The sequence below is a fragment of the Apodemus sylvaticus genome, chromosome 10 (assembly GCF_947179515.1).
Source record: "Apodemus sylvaticus chromosome 10, mApoSyl1.1, whole genome shotgun sequence".
Classification (NCBI taxonomy): Eukaryota; Metazoa; Chordata; class Mammalia; order Rodentia; family Muridae; genus Apodemus; species Apodemus sylvaticus.
Window position 1 is genome coordinate 28944506 of NC_067481.1, and position 20208 is coordinate 28964713.

The window sequence follows — 20208 nt, forward strand, 5'->3', positions numbered from 1 at the left end:
CCGCTTCGTTAGCACAAATATTTATTTCCATCATTTGGGCTTGCTGTCTAAACAATAGGTTACCCAGGGTCCTGGGGAAACTGAGGCATAGGGATGGAGACTGGGGAAGGATGGGCAAATCAGAACAACGGGTTTGTTAGTCTGGGGGGGGGTCCCTCTTTTCAGATGGGGATATTGGCATCCTGTGGTCAAGAGTCTGACAAAGTCATGAAACAAGAACGGATTCAAGTGGGAGGATTATAAGTAAACCTCAAAGGGTTAATCCAAGTTGAAGGTTATGTGTTCCCAGTATTGCATCCATTTCTATAGCATTCTCTCCTAATAGAAACTGGGGAGATGCTTCAGGATCTCCACGCATACACGTTTAAAGGCAGGGAACTGGAGGATATCGGCAAAGATCTCACCAGGAATAGTGGGATAAGGCCTGGGCTGTTACAAACCCCCACGCCTGGCCCCCAAGGACTCCATTGATTGTGGCAGCTAGCCTGGAGTTTCGCTTTTCTTCAGGACATCTCCTCTTTCTGTCCCCACCCCTGCAGGTGGGCTCCTTCTTCATGATCAACCTGTGCCTGGTGGTGATTGCCACGCAGTTCTCCGAGACCAAGCAGCGAGAGAGTCAGCTGATGCGGGAGCAGCGTGTACGCTTCCTGTCCAACGCTAGCACCCTGGCAAGCTTCTCCGAGCCCGGCAGCTGCTATGAGGAGCTTCTCAAGTACCTGGTGTACATCCTCCGCAAAGCAGCCCGCAGGCTGGCCCAGGTCTCTAGGGCTGTAGGCGTGCGGGCTGGGCTGCTCAGCAGCCCAGTGGCCCGTGGTGGGCAGGAGCCCCAGTCCAGTGGCAGCGGTTCTCGTTCACACCGTCGTCTGTCTGTCCACCACCTGGTACACCACCATCACCACCACCATCACCACTACCACCTGGGTAATGGGACGCTCAGAGTTCCCCGGGCCAGCCCAGAGATCCAGGACAGGGATGCCAATGGGTCCCGCCGGCTCATGCTACCACCACCCTCTACCCCCACTCCCTCTGGGGGCCCTCCGAGGGGTGCGGAGTCTGTACACAGCTTCTACCATGCTGACTGCCACTTGGAGCCAGCCCGTTGCCAGGCACCCCCTCCCAGGTCCCCATCGGAGGCATCTGGCAGGACTGTGGGTAGTGGGAAGGTATACCCCACTGTACATAACAGCCCTCCACCAGAGATGCTGAAGGATAAGGCACTAGTGGAGGTGGCCCCCAGCCCTGGGCCCCCCACCCTCACCAGCTTCAACATCCCACCTGGGCCCTTCAGCTCCATGCACAAGCTCCTGGAGACACAGAGTACGGGTGAGAGCGTGGGTGGGTGTGCTGGGACCCCACAGTTGGAGGCTGGGTGGTGATTTAGAAGACTAGGAGTCTGAGGACCCAGGGCCCAGGGCACGGTTTCCAGGTTCTTGCGCTGCCTCTTGTAGCCCCGACATCTTTTGACCAATCCCATGATTTCTTTTGAGCCCTGCTTATTTCATCCGTTCAAATGGGAATTGTAATTATTGTATATATTAGGAATGAGAGCGGTCACACATGCATACCTACCACAGGCTGTACTCTATGCCTCTGGGCCATAACATTTAACCACTGCTGCCCAATGGAGTGCCTGTCACATGCTTTGCAGGCACAATCTGCTTGAGTCCTCTGGACAGGTTGGTAATAAGATTACCAGCACCCTTGCTATATGCACAGGGAGGCACAAGGTGGCCAGGAGTGTTGGTGAGTGTGACCTTAAGGCCATCTGACTCTGCAGCCCACTCTGTGTCCTTTGTCCCAAGGCTCAGCAGGGGGTGGGAAATGGTGTGTGACTGTGGCCGTCTGGTGCCTCACAAGGTGACTGCTGTAAACAGAGGAGCAGGAGCAAGCCAGTGTTGAGAGCAGCCAGCCTGTGGGTAGAACTTCTGCGACCTGAGGGAGTGCTGATGCTTGCCTGCCGCTTGTGGGCGGGCTACCCATGCAGACACAGCCTGGGGCCTTGGGTTTCAGGGAGGATGTGGTGACAGAAAGCAATGGGATAAGTGAGATATCCCCTGGGACCAGAAAATGTCACCACAGAACACAGAGTGAAAGGTTCTTATGTTAGCTCTCCCACTGCTGCCCTGCCCTGGGTCGTGGGCCGGCCACATCCCACACACACAGGCTTCCACTTTCCACTGTAAAGTAGGTGGGATTTAGACCATCACTACTGTGGGAGCTTACTGATGTCCTGTGCTATACAGAGATGCATTCCGGAGGGGGATGTATCATTTTGTGCCTATTAGGGGTCAGGCCTCGGGCCAAGGACCTCTTCACACTTACTCTAATGGTGTGGTCTCAGAGATGCCACTCATTTCTCACATTCTGCAACCAAAAGAGGATTTAGATGGACAGGGAATGCCTTGGTGTGTGTCCCTGAGTGTATTCAGAACATACTTGGTATATGTATGTGTGCTAATGTGCATGAAGGAAGGAAGGGGGGAACTCCATGTGTGTATGTGTATATGAGGGTACAAGTGTCTGATTTACATGCATTTGGGAATGCTGTGCCTTCCTGGTGTGCCCATATGTGCGTGGGTCTGCTATAATAACATTGGATGGCACAAATGTGTTTGGTGTATGTTTATTGCGGTGTACAAAAAGCATGTGCCCACTATATGCGTGCACAGTATGTGCACGTAGTGTGTGCATATGTGTATCTGGTGTGTGTGATAAGATGTGTGCATGTGTGGGTGGGTCCCAAAGATCCCCTGGGAAATGCTACTCAGCACTGTGTGGGTGCAGACCTACACTGCAGGGAAGGGGAGATGGTCTAGGTTCCTGGCAGAAAGCTCCTAAGACATAGGAGCTGTACAGGACCACAGAGGACACATGGTGGCTATCTCTCTATCTCATTCTTAAGATCCTTAGAAGTGACCATCCATAGGGTGCTATTGACATTGGGGTATTTTGTTATTCAGAAACACCCCATTCATTACATGATTAGCACACCTATCTCTGGAACCCCAGGCTCCCTCCTGCAGGGTCTACATCCTCCTAGGTTGGGGAGCTCCCAATGAGCCTCTAACACCTACTCTTTTGTTCCAGGAGCCTGCCATAGCTCCTGCAAAATCTCCAGCCCTTGCTCCAAGGCAGACAGTGGAGCCTGTGGGCCGGACAGTTGTCCCTACTGTGCCCGGACAGGAGCAGGGGAGCCAGAGTCCGCTGACCATGAAATGCCTGACTCAGACAGTGAGGCTGTGTATGAGTTCACACAGGACGCTCAGCACAGTGATCTCCGGGATCCCCACAGCCGGCGACGGCGGAGCCTGGGCCCAGATGCAGAGCCTAGTTCTGTGCTGGCTTTCTGGAGGCTGATCTGTGACACATTCCGGAAGATCGTAGATAGCAAATACTTTGGCCGGGGAATCATGATCGCTATCTTGGTCAATACACTCAGCATGGGCATCGAATACCACGAGCAGGTAGGGATGCAGCCCAGGCTGGCTCTGAACAACTGCTTCTTCCCTAGGGTTGGTCTTCTTTGTGCCTGGGAGAAGGGGATGGAGAGATGAAGTGATGGGTGGGGTCTCTGGAGGGTAAACACAATGATGGCTACTTGCTTTCTGAATGTGGAGGTGACCCAGGCAGGCCCAGGTATGTCCTGCCTGGGAAGGCTTCTCAGAAGAGGGAAGCTTTATGTGTATACGTACGTAAAGCACCAGAAGGGTTGGCTCTCTTGTTCTCTTCTCTTGGACAAGACAAGGCAAGCAAGGGATGTGTTATCTCAGCAAGTACAGGGTGAGTGACAGGCAGGGGAGCCACGCAGCGTAGACGTGAGGAATGGATGGTATTGAGTGGCTGTGCATGGGAGAAGAACATCAGGGTGCAGCAGGCAAGGCAGTCTTGGCTTGGCCTCAGGATAGAACCTTGCTGTAAACCAGGGTGGCTCTAGCCAGGCAGCTGGAAATCAGTGAGTCTGCGGAGCTGCTCCATGGAGGAGGGTGTTTAGTCAGAAGAGGAGGCTCGGCAGGGACGGTGAGCTGTCTTCAAATATTTGGAGGACTGTTATGTGGAAGACGGAAGCTTGATCTGTGGGTTGATGGCTGCCAGCCTCAGAGCCTGGGCCAAGAGAGGAAGCTACCTCTCAGCTGCACTGGTGGAGTGTGTGGTCAAGTCAGGGGGACCCTATCGGCCCGCGCACAGACGCGGGGCTGTCTGAAGATGTGGGCCAGTAGTGCTGCCTGTGGGTCCTTGTGTGTTATTGTCTCTTAGGCTGTTTAGCTGGGAAGTCTTGCTACCCTGAGGTAGCAGGGGGGAAACTGACCATCAGAACCTCACCTTTTCTGGTTTGGAAGTGAGCATGTGCACCCCTCCTGCCAGATCCCCAGAGGCATTGAGAGCCTGTGACAGTGGCACAGGAGTGGAGGAGTATCTCAACCAGTATGCGCTGAGCTGGGATGGGGGTGGGGTGTGAAGCCAGCAAAATGTTCACTTTTCAGAGAGTTTTGAACCCCTGTACCCTCATCCCGCCGACCTCTGCCCTGCAAATGTTGTAAGCATCTGGCTCTTCCTTAAACTGCCCTGTCTGGCCAGTCTCACCCCTCATTTTTCGCATCCATTGGCTTCATTCTCTCTTGCTTGAATAACCCACTGTGGAACAGCTATGCCTTGCCCTGTTCTCCCTGCCCCCCTACCCCCTACACCCCCCCCCCCCGTGTCAGCGAGGTGTGTGTGGAATCACACACTGGCTGCAGTGCCAACGGGTGGCCGTGCATGGCACTGGGTGGGCGTGTTGTGTCTGGGCCGCGTGGGGCGTAGGCATCTATGCACACGCAGGCTCTGCCAGCCTCCCGCAGAGAGGCGCTCTACTCTGCCAGGTGGCTGGGGGAGGGTGGGGACAGCATTTTCCCCTTCTGTGACTCAAGAGATGGAAACCCCTAACCTCTACCTCCTTGGATTCCCTGGTCTGAACTGTCACCTCCTCTGTTTCACTCCCAACCGGTTTGGGAGTCTCTCTCTCCTAAGGGAACACATTTTTGATGCCCTCCCTTCCCCCTGGAGGGGATGCATCCAGCAGTCCCTGCCTGGCCAGATGCTGCTGGTGGAGGCTTTGATTGCTCTGGGAAGAAGCTGAGTCAGACAGACTGAAGGCAGATGAAACTGCAGCAAGAGGGCTTTCAGTTAGATGTCAAGAAGGATGCCCCTTTGAAAAGGAAAGAAAAGCCATTAGTTGAAGTGCTTCCAGCATCTCCTTAGCCACGTTTCCGAGGAAAGAGGAGACAACCCTAGCTCCCCCTTAGCCCTCAGTAACAGGAAGCCCTCATTCTGAGCCTGACAGCATCTGCTGTAGGGGCTAAGTTTGTCCTAGAACCTGGTTGCTGAAGGCCCCATGGGGGTGAGTGGGAGTCCCCAGCAGGCTGGGCAGATGACTGGTTGCCACCTGGCGAGCTCAGAGGATAGGGAGGGTGTCATAAAACTCCAGAAGCTGCCATGGTCCTGTGCTTTCAGGCACTGTGGCGTGAATGTCCCGCCATCTGGGCCCCTGAGCAGGCTGAAGGAGGTGCTGGGAAGGAGGGTGAGGATGGATGCAGGGCTGAGAGATGCAGAGGGGCTTAGAGGGAAACAGGAATGGGGCAGATGCAGAGAGGGCAAGCCGGGAGACCCAGGGAGAAGGGGACAGGTGTGGAAGGACAGAGAGACAGAGGAAGGACACTGAAGACAGAGACCGAGGTCCAGAGGCAAAGGAGGACAGGGGCAGGGAGGGGAGTGCAGGACTCAGATGGAGCTGACTGCAGGGGAAGCAGAGCTGATTGGAAGGAAGGCTTGCAGATGCTACTGCGGTGGCTCATGGGCCCCCAGCTCCTGCTTTCCCCACTGGGCTCTTAATGAAATGATTGTGTCCATCAAGTCTGGTATTGACCAGCTTGGGAAGCCCTGGAGAAGGGGTTGGTGAGCTCAGTCCCAGTCTCAGTCCTCCCCTCCCCAGGCTCCCACTGCTGATGTTCAGTTTTGTTGCTGGAGACAGTGCCTTTCCCCTTCACCCACCTCATGAGGGAACATCATCTTGCTACACCCTCAGACCCTCAAGGCTGGGACCTCGTTCCCCTCGACACTCTCTTCTGAGTGCTCTAGCTCTTAACCACTAGCCAGCAGGACTGGTACAAAAGCCAGAAAGATTAGTGAGAGGGACAAGGACACAAAAGGAAGCCGTGAGCAAGAAAATGACATTGTGGCTATAGGATGAGCCAAGGACTCTGTTCTCACCACCAGAGAGGTGGTAGAGGGAGTACAGAATGGTAAATTATTCCTCCCTCCCATTCTATTCTATCCATTCATCCATCCACCAACTCACTTATCCATCTATCCATCCATCCAACCATCCATCCACCCACCCACCCATCCATCCGTTCACCCATCCATCCTCCCACCCATCCATCCATCCGTCCATCCATCCATTCATCCATCCATTCATCCATCCATCCACCAACTCACTTATTCATCTATCCATCCATCCAACCATCCATCCACCCACCCACCCATCCATCTGTTCACCCATCCATCCATCCATCCATCCATCCATCCATTCATCCATCCATCCACCAACTCACACATTCATCCATCCAACCATATATTCTCCCACCTGCCCATCCATCCATCCATCCATCCATCCATCATCCATGCAGCAACTCACTCATCCATCCATCTACCTACCCACCCACCCATTCACCTATCCATCCATCCATCCATCCATCCCACATTCATATCCTTTGTGTCAGAGTTAGGTTTACACAGTGGAGCTAAGAAATGTTTAACAAGTCGACCTCAATAAAGCAAAATAAGCCAGGCCAAATAGTGCTGGCCATCCCAGCTGAAGCAGGAAGATGGAAAGTTCAAAACTAGCCTGATCTATTTACTGAGATTCTGCAACAACAACAAAATGAAACATTTAGTTATTTTATATTATTAAGTACATGTATGAGGTTGGGTGGATGTTTGTGTACCACGTATATTCAGGAGCTCATGGAGGTCAGAAGATCCTTGGAACTGGAGTTACAGATGATTTTGAGCTGCCATGTGGGGGCTGGGAACCAAACTTGTACCTTTGCAAGGGCAGCAAGTGCTCTTAACTGCTGAGATGCCTCTCTAGTCTTTAAAAAACTCCAGAGTTGAGTGCTTGCCTAGCATGCCCTAGATCCTAGGTTCGAACTCTGGCACTACAGAAATAAGCAAGTCCAACCTAATTGGTCCATTTTCATGGGGTAAATGCTCCCACCATAGCCACATGCAGTAGGGAAGGGATGGACTCTGAGCTGAGTGAGGACGCCCAGTGTAGTCATCTGAAGGTGCATCCAGGGTGAGGCCAGAGGTACAGACACTAGAGGCAGGCGTTCAGAAGGAGTGAGTCACAGATGAACAAGCAGCAAGACATTGGGTTGGGAAAAACTCAGGCCAGATCCTAAGAGGCACGGGAAGGAGTTTGGCTTATGTTGATATGTTCTTAGCAAAGATATTTTTAAAAAGCAGGTTTGTGTTTCATCAAAAGCTTCTGGGAAGTCATGATGGAGTAAAGGTGAAAAAGACTGGAGGCGCTGCTCCAAGCTCTCTTTTTGTTCCCGGAGAGAGAGAGGAAGGGGCTGGGGAGAGCCCACAGGTCTCTGAATCTTCAGACTCCATAGCAGGGAGCTAAGAGGAGAGGGGAGAGCAAGGGTGACCCCAGGCTTCCGAGGGGGAGCAGGGCCTTGAGAAGATGTACCTGGGGTACCACTCTTATCTTTCTAAAAAGACATGGCCCGTGCCCTGTTGTCCCACCTAGGGCCTCTCTGTGAGTTGGAGTCTTGCAGTCCTAGACTAATTGTTCCATCTTGGTTATGAGTTCCACTAAGGGCGGGTGCTAAGGAGCAAGATGGCAGCACAATAGGCTGGAAAAGTTGAAGAGCAAAAGTCTGGGGTAGTTGGCCTTTTAGGCCAAGAGAGGACAGGAGAGGCACAATCCTGCTTGTCACCAGTGTCTGGACCCATCTTGTCACTGAAGATGTATGTCCAGAGACGGTTTCTATTTATAAGTGATGGAGGTTGGCTCACGGTAAGGGAAGTGACGGTGAGGTGGGGGTGGGGCCCACATGTGGCATTCCTGGACTTTTGAAGGGAATCACACGTTCCTTGTCAGCTCTGTTGAAAGCAGGGGAACATTCTCTCTTCAGACACAGACATGCCACAGTTATTCCAAATGTGCCATCGGAGGTCAAAGCTTCGTGGATGCCTTCTACTTGGGCCTGGTCTTTGGTCTCCAGATAGTGGGCTAGAGACTGTCAGCCTAGCGAGATGTTGGGTGAAAGTTTGTTGATGGCTAACCTGCTCCCATTTTTTCAAGGGGTCTTGGATGAAGGCAGTAAGAAGGTATCATTCTGGAGCTACCAGGCTGCGGGGTGCTTGTATCTGCTCAGGGATCCCCTGGCTCTAGGCCTCCCCAGTTCCACATGAGTGCACATCGTGGGCACAGCCTACTGGGAGAATTCTAGAATGTCAGAGGGTGGGACAGAGCCACAAGGGTAGAGTATGCCCTTGTTCTGTTTCGATGTCAGTTCATGCCCAATACCAGGAGCTGAACTCCAGGGGACAACAGGTGAGGGAAGTGGTATCAGAAAGGGGTGGGATGAGGGGCCATCCAGCCGGTCTAGCTTGGAAATGTACTGGGTGGCATATAGGCGCAAGGTGATCAAGGAGAGAGTGGCAGGGATGTGACAAGGACTCTAAGGGAACCTGAGCTGCCTATAGGCAGGCGCAGGCCTGGTGGGGTGGGGGGAAGAGAGCTCTCTCTATCACCCAGATGACAGGGTCTGAGCCTCATGCCAAGGGTCTGAGTGAAAAAGAACAAAGGTAGACAGGTCTGCAATCCTACTGGCCCGGTCTTCAGCCCTGGCACCTGACTGGATGGATGACAGGCAAGCACTGCTCCCAGATAACTCTGAGGCTCCAAGGCAGAGTCTCCAGGCGCGGTGGAGTGCGAGAGGGGGAAGGAGCGTGTTCGAAGAGAAGGTGAAGGGTTTGTTTTGGACGTGTTGAGTTTGAGATGGCTGTGGGCCATGCGGAGAGGGATATCAGGCGGGCGCTGGCCGTCTGCATGAGGAGCCAGGGAGTTGGAGGGCACTTGGATAGTGTCCTCTACACTCTGGTGACAGCTGGAGGGTAGGGAGTGAGGCGATGGTGGAGGAAACATGGCAAGGGGAGGGGGTGGGCCTAGAGTGAACTCTATCATATGTTGGCTGAGGGAAAGGAGAACTGATGGAGAGGGCCCCCTAGAGAGACAGGAGATGGCTACTTAAGGCCAAGGAAGCTAGGTGCAGGGCGGGAGGGGGGCAGTCCTGTCTGGGTGCTGCCAGGCAGTTGCTACCAGAAGGACTAGAAAGATCCTTGAGAGGTGGGGCCAGGGCTTGTAGGGGAATGCACAGAGGGCTCCTGTACGTGGGCAGAGCAGGAGAGAGACCTGTGAGAAATGATGGGGCCCACTGATAGAGGCAATCCTAGTGCAGGCGGAGGAGGGAGGGAGACAAAGGTGCGGTCTGAGGGTAGGAAGGAACCTAAGGGTGGCCAAGTTTGGGACAGAAATGAAGACCCACGTGGAAACAGGAAAGCGTGGATCAGGCATGGCACAACCCTGGGGCCGCCCAGCAGGCATGGAGGGTTTGGTCAGCACAGCCTTGTTCATGACTCTGACTGCTCCACTCAGGATACGGCAGAGAGGCAGGAACACGGGAATCACCCAAACCAGGGACCTCAGCAGTGGGAGTCTTCTGAAGTCCGTAGCATGAGAGTGGCCTTTAATAGCCAGAGGTTGGCCGGGAGGATGAGGAGCAGAATGGAGTCTCCCTCCCTTCCTCCCTTCCTCCCCCTCCCCATTCCCTGCTTTCTTCCTTCCCATCCCCTTTCCCTTCTTGTTGAGAGTCTCAGTATGTAGCTCAGGCTGGCCTCACATTTGTGGCAGTACTCCCTGCCTCGGCCTCTTGAGGACTGGGGTTACAAGGGCACATCTCCATGTGTTGTGTGCTGGGGATCAACCCCACACTCCACACATGCTGGGCAGGTGCTCTCCACTCTCAGCCCTCCTACCCTCCCTCTTTTTCCTTTCTCTTTTGGTAAGATGTGGGTTTCCTTGTAGCCCGGGCTGGCATAGAACTAAACATGTAACTGTCGCTGCCGGTGACCTTGAGCTCCTTATCCCTGTGCTTCCTAAGTGCTGAGATTACAGGCGTGGGCCAGAGTGCCGGGCTCGAGGCTCCAGAAGGTGAAGTGGCAGGGGCCTGAGCTGTCGGTCTTGAAGCCGAGCCAGCACTGGCAAGGCTAAACCTACCTGGCTTGTAGTCTCTTGGGAAACCTCTAGTAGCTGGGGAGACGGTAGAGAGGATAAGGCTAACTGCTGGCTCCATTGATAGTTAAGGGGCACAGGGGGAAATACAGTGAGGGTGATTGGGGGTGAGGGGTGCCGAGAGGTGCTATCAGAGAGGCTGAGCAGGGAGGGGCCAAGCCATAATCTGTATGCTGCCTACAAGATTGCTCTAGAATTCCTTGTCACTCTACCGTCCCCCTGGCGCCTCACACCCTCCAGAATACTTAACTCAGGCACCCTGCAACCTGCTTAGACCCCAGCTCCTGGGAGTGTGAGTTGGGAACAGGGTTGAGGTTTGCTGAGGAGTCCAGATTGGTGAGCGGACTCTTTTAGGATTGGCGGAGCTGCCAGGTGCTGAGGAGATGGGGCATGGGGCTCCGGAAGCCTGGGGCTGACCCAGCCTCCTCTTAGCTCTGCTCTGGCTTCTCCACCTTTTCCTGGGAAAAGCACATCACTGTCTGTCAGAACCGGCTCTCAGGCCTCCTGCCGGGACAGCTGCAGTGTCTCTTAATTGGTCTGCATCTCCCTCCAAGCCATCTGCATGCCGCCACCCCTGCAGCCAGATTAATCTCCTTAATACACAGCCCTGCACATCTCCTCCCTCCCCTCAGAAGCATCAATGGCAGTGCTGTGGGCCAAGCCGGGTCCAGCTTGGGTTGGGGTGGCTGCCCTTCTTCCTGGGGGGGCTTCACAGCACTCATCTTTTACTATCTCACTAGGTATTGGGTTTCGAGTATGGTCTCACACACACACACACACACACACACACACACTCCTTCCTCTGCCCCCTTGTGCTACAGCTGCACGCAGATGGGGGTGTTTTCCTTGACTACTTTTCCCCAGTGCCCCCGCCTGCACTGCACTGGCCCATTGACTGAAGCTGGCTTGGAGCTCCATGTTGATCCTAGCTTTTTCTCCTGCTGAGCCGTGGCTTGCAGATGGTCTGCGCTGTCATGTTTTCAGAGCTGTCTGTACCCACAGGGCCGCCTGATCCTGGGCCTGAACTCCCAGTCTTTAGGGGCTTGAACTCTCTGGTTCCGTAAAGTCGTCTCATCACAGGGTGGTAGCTCTCTGTCTAACACAAGAGACCCGTGTGGCCCAAGCTGCTGAGGTACGTGCCCAAGGTCACATAGATAGACAGACTCAGAGTTGGCACGCCTACTGTCTTCAGATTGAGTCCCACTTTTAGATCAAGAGTGTTCTGTCCACAGAGGGCACTTTAAGGCAGTCAAGGGAGATGCTATAGTAGAAGCAGCTGGTTATAGTTGCTACAAAGTGATGATCAAGAGGAGGGCAGGCTGGGAGATGACGAAGGAAGGATTACAGCCAGTGTCAGTGCAGAGCAGAGGCCTGGGCCTCAGAGGCAGAGGCTCAGGCTGCCAGCCGCCTCTCACACATGCATCTACTGGGTCCTGACATCTAGGAGTGGCAGTGAGTACCTAGCCAGAGACCTGAGAAAAGGGATTTGAAGCCAGGAAGTCAATGGGGAATGGGGGGCAGGGCGTCTGCAATGTGGAACCCTGCCACAGGGGCTGTGTTTGTTCTGTGTGGGCTTTCTCTCAGTGTAGCAGGAGTGGTACCATGAGACCTGTGCTCAAAGCCTTCTCCAAAGAAGCCATGCACCCTCCATCAAGTTCCCACACGTCTCTAAGCCTCAGTTTCTCCAGGCCATCTCCTGTCCCTCCATCCCTTGTTTGGTTGAATAAGGGTTGAGTAGAGAGGTTTTGAGTAGAGAAGAAATGACCTCTGGGAGGTCCCTAGTCCACTGGCACACTGCTGGGTTGTAGTAAAACATGTCTCCACCTCTGCCCATCTGAGTGGTGAGAACTGCGGCTGCAGTCCCTGGGGCAACCTTGTTACTAAGATTGTGTCCGTGTGTTGTCTGTCCTGTGTTGGCAAAACATTCCCAGCCTCCGATTTAGTAACTTGGACAGATCTGACTTTCTGAGGAAAAAAAAAAGAAGCTATTTCTTCTTTTCTTCTTCTTCTTCTTCTTCTTCTTCTTCTTCTTCTTCTTCTTCTTCTTCTTCTTCTTCTTCTTCTTCTTCTTCCTCCTCCTCCTCCTCCTCCTCTCCCTCCTCCCCTCCTCTTCCCCCTCCTCTTCCCCCCCCTCCTCCTCCTCCTCCTCTTCTTCTTCTTCTTCTTCTTCTTCTTCTTCTTCTTCTTCTTCTTCTTCTTCTTCTTCTTCTTCTTCCTCTTCTTCTTCTTCTTCTTTTTCTTCCTCCTCCTCCTCCTCCTCCTCCTCCTTCTTCTTCCTATTCTTCCATGGTCACCAGGTTATGGAATATTGGGTTCTAGAAGAAATAGAGCCCCTGACTTTAGTGTGGGCAGGAGAATGGCAAGGCTGAGACAACGTGCTTCGTCCACAGTCTCCCTACACCAGACACCCTAGCTTCTCCAAAGCTGCTGGGCAGAGTGGGGTGGGGTCTTCAGCCTTTTCTACCTCTCCCTCTGGTGAAGATGAGTGGGACGGCCCTCCAGGGGTCCCCTGCACCTGCCTTCTCCCTGAGCCCTTTGCTATGTACTGAGGAGCTGCTTTTCTTTGTATGTGCCCCTAGACTACTGCCTATGCAGATTGACTAGGGCTCCGAGGATTCCTTCAGGCTGAATGGAACCTGTGCACACAACTCAGTAGCTGTTCTGTTAGGGACCACTGTTGATGCAAATCCATATCAGTAGTAGGGCATGATGGACCAGGTTTCTCAGTTCAAAGCCAACCTGGGCTACATACAGAGACCCACCCACCCCATTTTTTTGTTAATTCTCAAAAAAGCTCTTGAAAGCTACTATGCTTTCAGCTGCTTGAAAAAAGATTTGTACATTTAGATTCTTAGTATTACAAATTGAATTATCTTTATTTTTTGAAGTACAGATCGAATTGTCTTATATTCACTTAAAATGTTTGAGACAAGAAATATTTTAGATTTGGGAGTATTTCTATGTACATAATAAGATACTTTAGGCAGGGGTCTATATCTGAGTTCATTGATGGTTCATATATATTCCTTATACACACTGCCTGGTTTAGAAATTATGTAACATTTTTAGTATACTTATGCTTTGGTTTTGTCTCATTTTGTTGTTTAGTTTTCATAACAGGAGCTTATTATACAGCCCTGGCTAGCCTGAAACAGACTATGTGGCTTTGAATCTACCTGCCTCTGCCTCTGCCTCTGCCTCTGCCTCTGCGCACTAGGATTGAAGGCATATACCACCGTGCCTAGCTAGTACACTTGTTTTGACTATGACCTATCACATGGGTCAGGCAGGAATGCCCACTCTAGGTAGCATGCTGCTCCTTAGGAAGTTGCAGATTTTGGATTTGGGGTTTTTGATTGGAGATGCCCAATTTGTATACTTGCTGTGACATACAATCCACCCATTGTAAGTACGCCTCACATTGCTTTCATGTGGGCTTCTGTTTACACTCACGTCCACAAGTCTCTAGGAGATGTGTCACATGCTCTGTCCATCAGATGTCTGGATTTACGGGTCCCTTACTGTCTCGATGGTTTGATCTGAGTCCTCATTGCTTAGTGTTATTGGGGTCGCGGTGATGTGAAATTGGGCTCCTTCTCTGGTTCTTCCTGCCCTCTTAGAACACATTCTTACTATTTCTTAGCTTTCTCTGCTCCCCTGCAGCATAGGCAGAGGAAGGTTTTTAGGTGAATGGTAGGAGGCTCCTACCAAGAGCCAGTGACCTGTGAGGCACAGTAGCTGTGTGTTCAGAGTCAGGGCAGAAGGCTGGGTAAGGGAGCTGTGTAAGTGGGGCAGGCTCACCGACAATGGCTCCTTGGTAACTGGATTTTGGAGTGCAGAGGAGGGTCAGAGGAGGTCTGAGCCCTGGGCTTTATCTGCACTTACAGCAGCCTCTTCCCTGCCTTCTGCACTGTGCCAATACTGGAGGGGCTAAAGGTCCTGCCTCAGCGTGGCCCTCTTAACTAGATCTGGGAGTAGCATCCTCTTGTGCCTCTGCTCTGAGCTTGTGAATCAAATACTTGCTCAAGATCTGCCAGAGTAACAGAGGACCTAAAGAATTCCCCTAACAGCTGCTTAGCTGGCTCTCAGACCCCTAGACCCGCCTTTAGAAAGAACCCCATCATGAGCTGAGAGCGTATCTACTACAATTCCCTGACTCCCAGTGTCCCAGCCCACTAGGGAGAGGCCCTTTCCTTCCAGCTCTCTAACCCCCCCTCCCCTCTCCCCCCTCAACCTGGTCACACAGATCGGGGCCATTAAGATACATTTGATTGCTCCCAGGACCTGGCTCTGTGCTTGGACAGCCAGACGAGTCATCTGGGTAAACAGGAGGAGGTGTCTGTCTGATGGAACAAACAGCTTATCTGGCTGTTTCTTTTAAGTCAAGCTTCTTGGGCAGCTACTGTGCACTTTGGACTTCCAGGTTGTAGTTCACCTGTCAGGTGGGCAGGGACTCCATTGAGCTGATCACATCCGTACCTGCACTGTAGCCCTCAGAGAGGCCATGCATCTCCCTTCTCCCCCAGCTAGACTCATAGCTCCTCTTTCTTATCCATCCCTCCTTCCCCAAGGCTCTCCTGGGAGACGCACTCACCCTTCAGAGTTCATTGCAAGTGCTCTCTCCTCTCTCTCTACAGCCTTTCTCTGCATCATGGTCCCCCTCCCCATCATCTTCTAAACTTCCACACTTTCTGTCTGGATCATTTATTTTGGCACCAAGGCAGGTTCTAAGGTCCCTTGTGGTTATTCAGCTGTTTAGTGAGTATACAACTTGTTTCTAGCTAGACACAAGGCTCTTGGGATGCGTGTTTTTACAGCTCTTTCAATGCCTGGCACATTGCTAGGCATACAGCGGGCACTTCGTACTGGAGGGAGGAGACTAGTGTGCTGGAACAGATGAGCTGGCTTTTGTCATCTGTTCTTCCCAGGGCCTCGCTAGGATGCATCCCTGCTCCCATCTCAGACCTTGGGTAGGAACATAAAAGGAATTACCTCCGGTGGTTTACAGTTGGCCAGAGAAGTTGGGAATCTTCCTGAAGGTCACAGACTGGCAGAGTGATAGGACGGGCTGAGGACTGGTCCAGATACCACCAGACACCAGCTGCAGATGCATCCTCAATCTGGGTCTCGCTCTCCTGATTATTAACACATATGTGCCCAGGAGCGTGCACATTTGCAATGTGTCTGGGAAGAAACAAGCATAGCCTTTGATATTTGGAGCGGGTTGTCAGGTGCATGGAATAGCTGTAGTGTCTGTATGGTATGTGGAGCTACAGGACTGGGTGTGCACATAAAGCCTTGGCCATAACCTCCAATGTCATTTAGCGTTACCTTGGTGGCCTGAGCCTTAGTACGGGGACTGGAAAGTCTTAGACCTCAAAGGAGAAACAGCAGAATTTACACAGCAATCCCTAAAGAAATCCATAGTCTCAGGAGCTGAGAGCCAGCCTTGGGGTCCATTCTGTCCCTTCCCCAGGATGGCTGTCTTTGAGTGCCTTTCTTCCTAGATACTCCCTAAGGTTGCCATTTCTGCACCTCCTCTCCCTGGGGCCCCATGTTCAGGATGACTGGGGATGTGGGGCTTGGGGGTGAGTCTGCTGCTACAAACCCTGCTGCCCTCCAGCCCGAGGAGCTCACGAACGCCCTGGAAATCAGCAACATCGTCTTCACCAGCCTCTTCGCCTTGGAGATGCTGCTAAAGCTGCTCGTATATGGTCCCTTTGGCTACATTAAGAATCCCTACAACATCTTTGATGGTGTCATTGTGGTTATCAGGTATGACTGCCCCTCCCTGCTTTTGTCTGAAAGAGTGCCGGCAGGGATGGCTTTGAGTGAAAGCTATGGCTTCCATCCTTTTATCTTCTTGTTGGTCCTCACCTTGCTCTCCTAGAGCCTGGGCCTCCTTTCCATCCACTTTCCCTGCATCTCCCTCTTGTCCTCAACCCTACCCAGGTCTGGGATAGATGAGAGTTGGAGAGTTGGCTCTCAAGTGGAGTTAGAGGAAGAGGTACAGCCTCCCCTCTTGCAAAGTGCTTGGAAACCAACTCAGACGCCCAGCAACTAACTTTAGAGTTTCCAAGACCTGGAAAGAATTCCATCCCCCACCCCACTCCGGCCCAGGGCCAGAACTCCTTTATTGGTTTCTGGAATTGACTTTAGATTTCATTTGAAGAGAACAAAGCAAATATTCCATAACTTGAGATGCTCTAGCTAGGGCAGGATTTAGGGAGAAGATGCGATGATCTCTGGTCAAGTGAACCAGAGCTGTCTGTCACCTGGATTCTCAACCCCTTTGAAGCCAGAAGGGCTGTGCATGACCCTTCTCCAAGCTGGGCTGGGCAGCTGGGTCTCAGATGTCGCCAGTTCATCCTCAGAAAGGGACGTTGGGGATAACGGGTGCACGGACTCACGCTGCCTGCCTCCCACAGTGTGTGGGAGATTGTGGGCCAGCAGGGAGGTGGCCTGTCGGTGCTGCGGACCTTCCGCCTGATGCGGGTGCTGAAGCTGGTGCGCTTCCTGCCTGCGCTGCAGCGGCAGCTCGTGGTGCTCATGAAGACCATGGACAACGTGGCCACCTTCTGCATGCTGCTCATGCTTTTCATCTTCATCTTCAGGTGAGCACACGGCGGGCCAGCAGGAGTCAGGTGGGGCGGGGGGGGGGGCAGCCTCCCAAGACCCTGACCCTGTCCGGGCCTCCCTCTGTCTCCAGCATCCTGGGCATGCATCTCTTTGGTTGCAAGTTTGCATCCGAACGGGATGGGGACACGTTGCCAGACCGGAAGAATTTTGACTCCCTGCTCTGGGCCATCGTCACTGTCTTTCAGGTTCGAGGGTCACAGGGCAGGGGTGAGTCGGGGACGTTGGGTGTCCAGTCGAGTCCTGACTCCTGTCCCCTGCCCGCAGATTCTGACTCAGGAAGACTGGAATAAAGTTCTCTACAACGGCATGGCCTCCACATCGTCTTGGGCCGCCCTTTACTTCATTGCCCTCATGACGTTTGGCAACTACGTGCTCTTTAACCTGCTTGTCGCCATTCTTGTGGAGGGCTTCCAGGCAGAGGTAACCCCCTGCCCTGTCTATGTCACCCTGCTGAGGGATGCCTGTCTCTTCCTCCCTCCTGCTGCTGACTGCGAGGCCTGAAAGATCTTGCAGGCAGTAACCATTGGATGAAGCCAGGGTGGGCCTCGGGTGGGAGAGGCTCGGTCTCGTGAAACCCGTCATCAGGGCTGAGAAAGCTGTGGGGGCTATAAGTGGGCAGCTTATAAGATTCTCTGGCTGTCAGCTAGATGCTTTCCCAGAAAGACAAGCCAGATATTTGAGAACCTATGTCGCTGGACCCTAGAGTATGGGCTTTTTATGGGACATCTGGGGAGGACCCATCTGGGCTGAGGGGTGTGGGAGGTTTGTGCGCAAGTCATCTGAGAGCAGGCAGAGCGGATGAAGATGCCACCAGGGCCCCAGGCAGGGCTGAGCTGCCCAGGGTGAGAAATGAGCCCAATTAGCTGCAAGCATGGCAGAGATGAGAGTCCTATTTCCAGCCCAGACTCCATCACCTCCGTCACACGCAGCGTCATCAATTAATATTGATTCACATTGATCCTGCCCCGGCTGTGCCAGGGCAGACTTTCTGTCCCCAAATCCTACCTTCTTCGCCTTCAGCTCTGCCTGCCTTCCATCCCAAGCTCCCGTCATCCCAGAACCTCAAACAGGGCAGGTTGACCCAACCTAGAAATGTGCCAGGTTGGGCCCAGAGAAGCTCTTGGTCCAGTTCTCGCTGGGTGACCCGGATGGAAACTCCCGCTGCGGCCTTGTCTATAAATACCCAGCACACGGTGGAAAAACAAAAATCTATTTTCCGACTCTTTCCCAGCCTTGCGAGGGAGGGCTGTTTCCCCTGGGCCGGGTTGGGCTGAGGGGGGAGGTTGTTGGGCACTAGTGGCTGCAGAAGAATCTGCCCCTCGCTGGCCTTTCCCGGCTTCCAGTTTCATTGTATAGTTTATCCATTATCACATTTCCTCCCTGCTGGGCGGCAAGCAAGGACAGCCTGGAGTGTATGTGTGCCAGGGAAGCTTAAGGGATGGGTGGGTCTCTCAGTGGCAGAGGGTTGTTGGCACTCGTCTTGCAATAGGACACCTTTTATTGAGGTTTCCCTTGGACCTGAAGAGTTGAGAGGTACCAGAGGATTTTCCCAAGAACCTCATGATTGGCACTCAGTTGCTAGCTGCCTGCTGAAGTGAAGAGTTGAGTGGGGATGGGTCTCTTCAGACCCTTCCAAAGGCAATTTGTGATAGCCGAGTTTACTCTCAGGCAAAAATAAATAATAAATACGTTCCTGAGGGAAGTGGAAACCTCCTGAACCTATAATCCCTCCTTTAGCTACCATGGCCGACCTAGGAGTATCCAGTGTAGAAAGCCCCTTCCCCACTAAGCAGCTCTCCCAAACACCTTGTTAAATTGAGTGCTGCCTGAGCTGTCCTGGTTGCTAGGCAGCAGCAATATCTGAGTGTGGGAACGGAGCTGCCGGGCCCTTATGTCTGGCCTGGTCACCCTGGCCCTGCTGGGGGCCTGAGAGCTTTTCTAGCATGGGAAGGATTGACAAGGACCTCACAGGAGATCCCTTTCTAACCCTTTATAGTGTAAGTGTCCTTGCTGCAGAGCGTCACATAGGGCCTGGTGCCTTCAAGGGCTGGATTGCTTTAGGTGTGGTGTGCAATAGAGAAAGGATTTTAAGGTTAAAACCTCCTCCGTGGGCTCAGCTGAAGCTGTGGCCCTGAGGGGCTGGACAAGCTGTTCCACTGTCCCGTGTGGGGTGTCATTAGCCACCTGTCCTTACCACTGTGGGGTTTCAGTAAGCCCCACGGTCCAGTTTGGGGGTTGTGATGGTCTAAAATACTGTTTTGTTTCTATGAATAAGGTCTTATTCTATACCCACCTTGGTAGAAGTAGCTGCCCCATTTTGGTGGACTTCAGCAGGAGACCTCAAGGGATAGCTCTCCTGCTGGTCTCAACCTCCTATCAAGAGTGGGTAGGGGGTGGCTTTGGGGCAGAACCTGCTTGGCTGATGATTTCCTGATTCCCAGGGGGTAGTGCCCTGAATTCCTGTATATTTGTCATCCATGCACTTAATTAGATGAGCAGGCAGCAGGCCCTGTGTGTAGCCATTAATTGATACTAAACAACATCACGGCCGCTATCCTACTGTTGCGTGTCACATGGCATCCGACTCTGGGCCTGTGCATCCACTCTGATTCGAAAGGACTTGGGCGGAAAGGATTAGAATTGATGATGAGGCCTGACTTTGTTCCTAATCGGGGCCCTGTCCCCAGCATTTGTCCACTTCTCCTTAGTTCCCTCTCTACCATTCCTTACCCTTGCTGCTCATTCCCTTACTAATGCCTCAGAGCAGAGAGAGGGACCTATGTTCTCAGCTGGAGATGTAGGGCGCAACCCACCATCTCTCACTCTGCACTGTGTGGGACGGTGGCTTTAACTTCTCTGACCTCAGGTGCCTGCCCTGGAGGATGCTTATAATGATGCCACCTCCCACCCTGCAAGGAGCTATGTCCATAAGCTGTCTAAGGCTGGGTATGGCGGCGGCACACGCCTGTAATCCAGTGCTTAGAGGGCAGAGGCAAGAGGCCCATGAGTTCCATTCCAGTCTGAGCTACATAGTGAGACCCTGTCTCAAAAAGGCAAGAGCTCTGGATGTAATTCAGTAGTAGGACACTTGCCTGGCACAGTCAAGGCTATGGTTGCGATTCCTAGCTTGGCAGAGGAGCACAGTGGCCACTCTTACAAGGACGACTGGCGGACTCACCCTCCCTGACCTGGTCTTATCTTTATGGCCTTTGCCTTCACCCTTC

General features: G+C 52.9%; 1 protein-coding gene across 3 annotated transcripts in view; it reads left to right on the top strand.

Moving 5' to 3' along the window:
* The window catches only part of Cacna1g (calcium voltage-gated channel subunit alpha1 G), a 64933-nt gene that overhangs the window by 13701 nt on the left and 31024 nt on the right, over nt 1-20208 (top strand). For all 3 annotated transcript variants that reach the window (XM_052194906.1, XM_052194904.1, XM_052194907.1), the window contains exons 8-13: nt 540-1323; nt 3088-3464; nt 15969-16120; nt 16774-16959; nt 17055-17169; nt 17249-17404. In XM_052194906.1, coding sequence (XP_052050866.1) covers nt 540-1323; nt 3088-3464; nt 15969-16120; nt 16774-16959; nt 17055-17169; nt 17249-17404 — 1770 coding nt within the window. The remainder of the gene's footprint in view (nt 1-539; nt 1324-3087; nt 3465-15968; nt 16121-16773; nt 16960-17054; nt 17170-17248; nt 17405-20208) is intronic.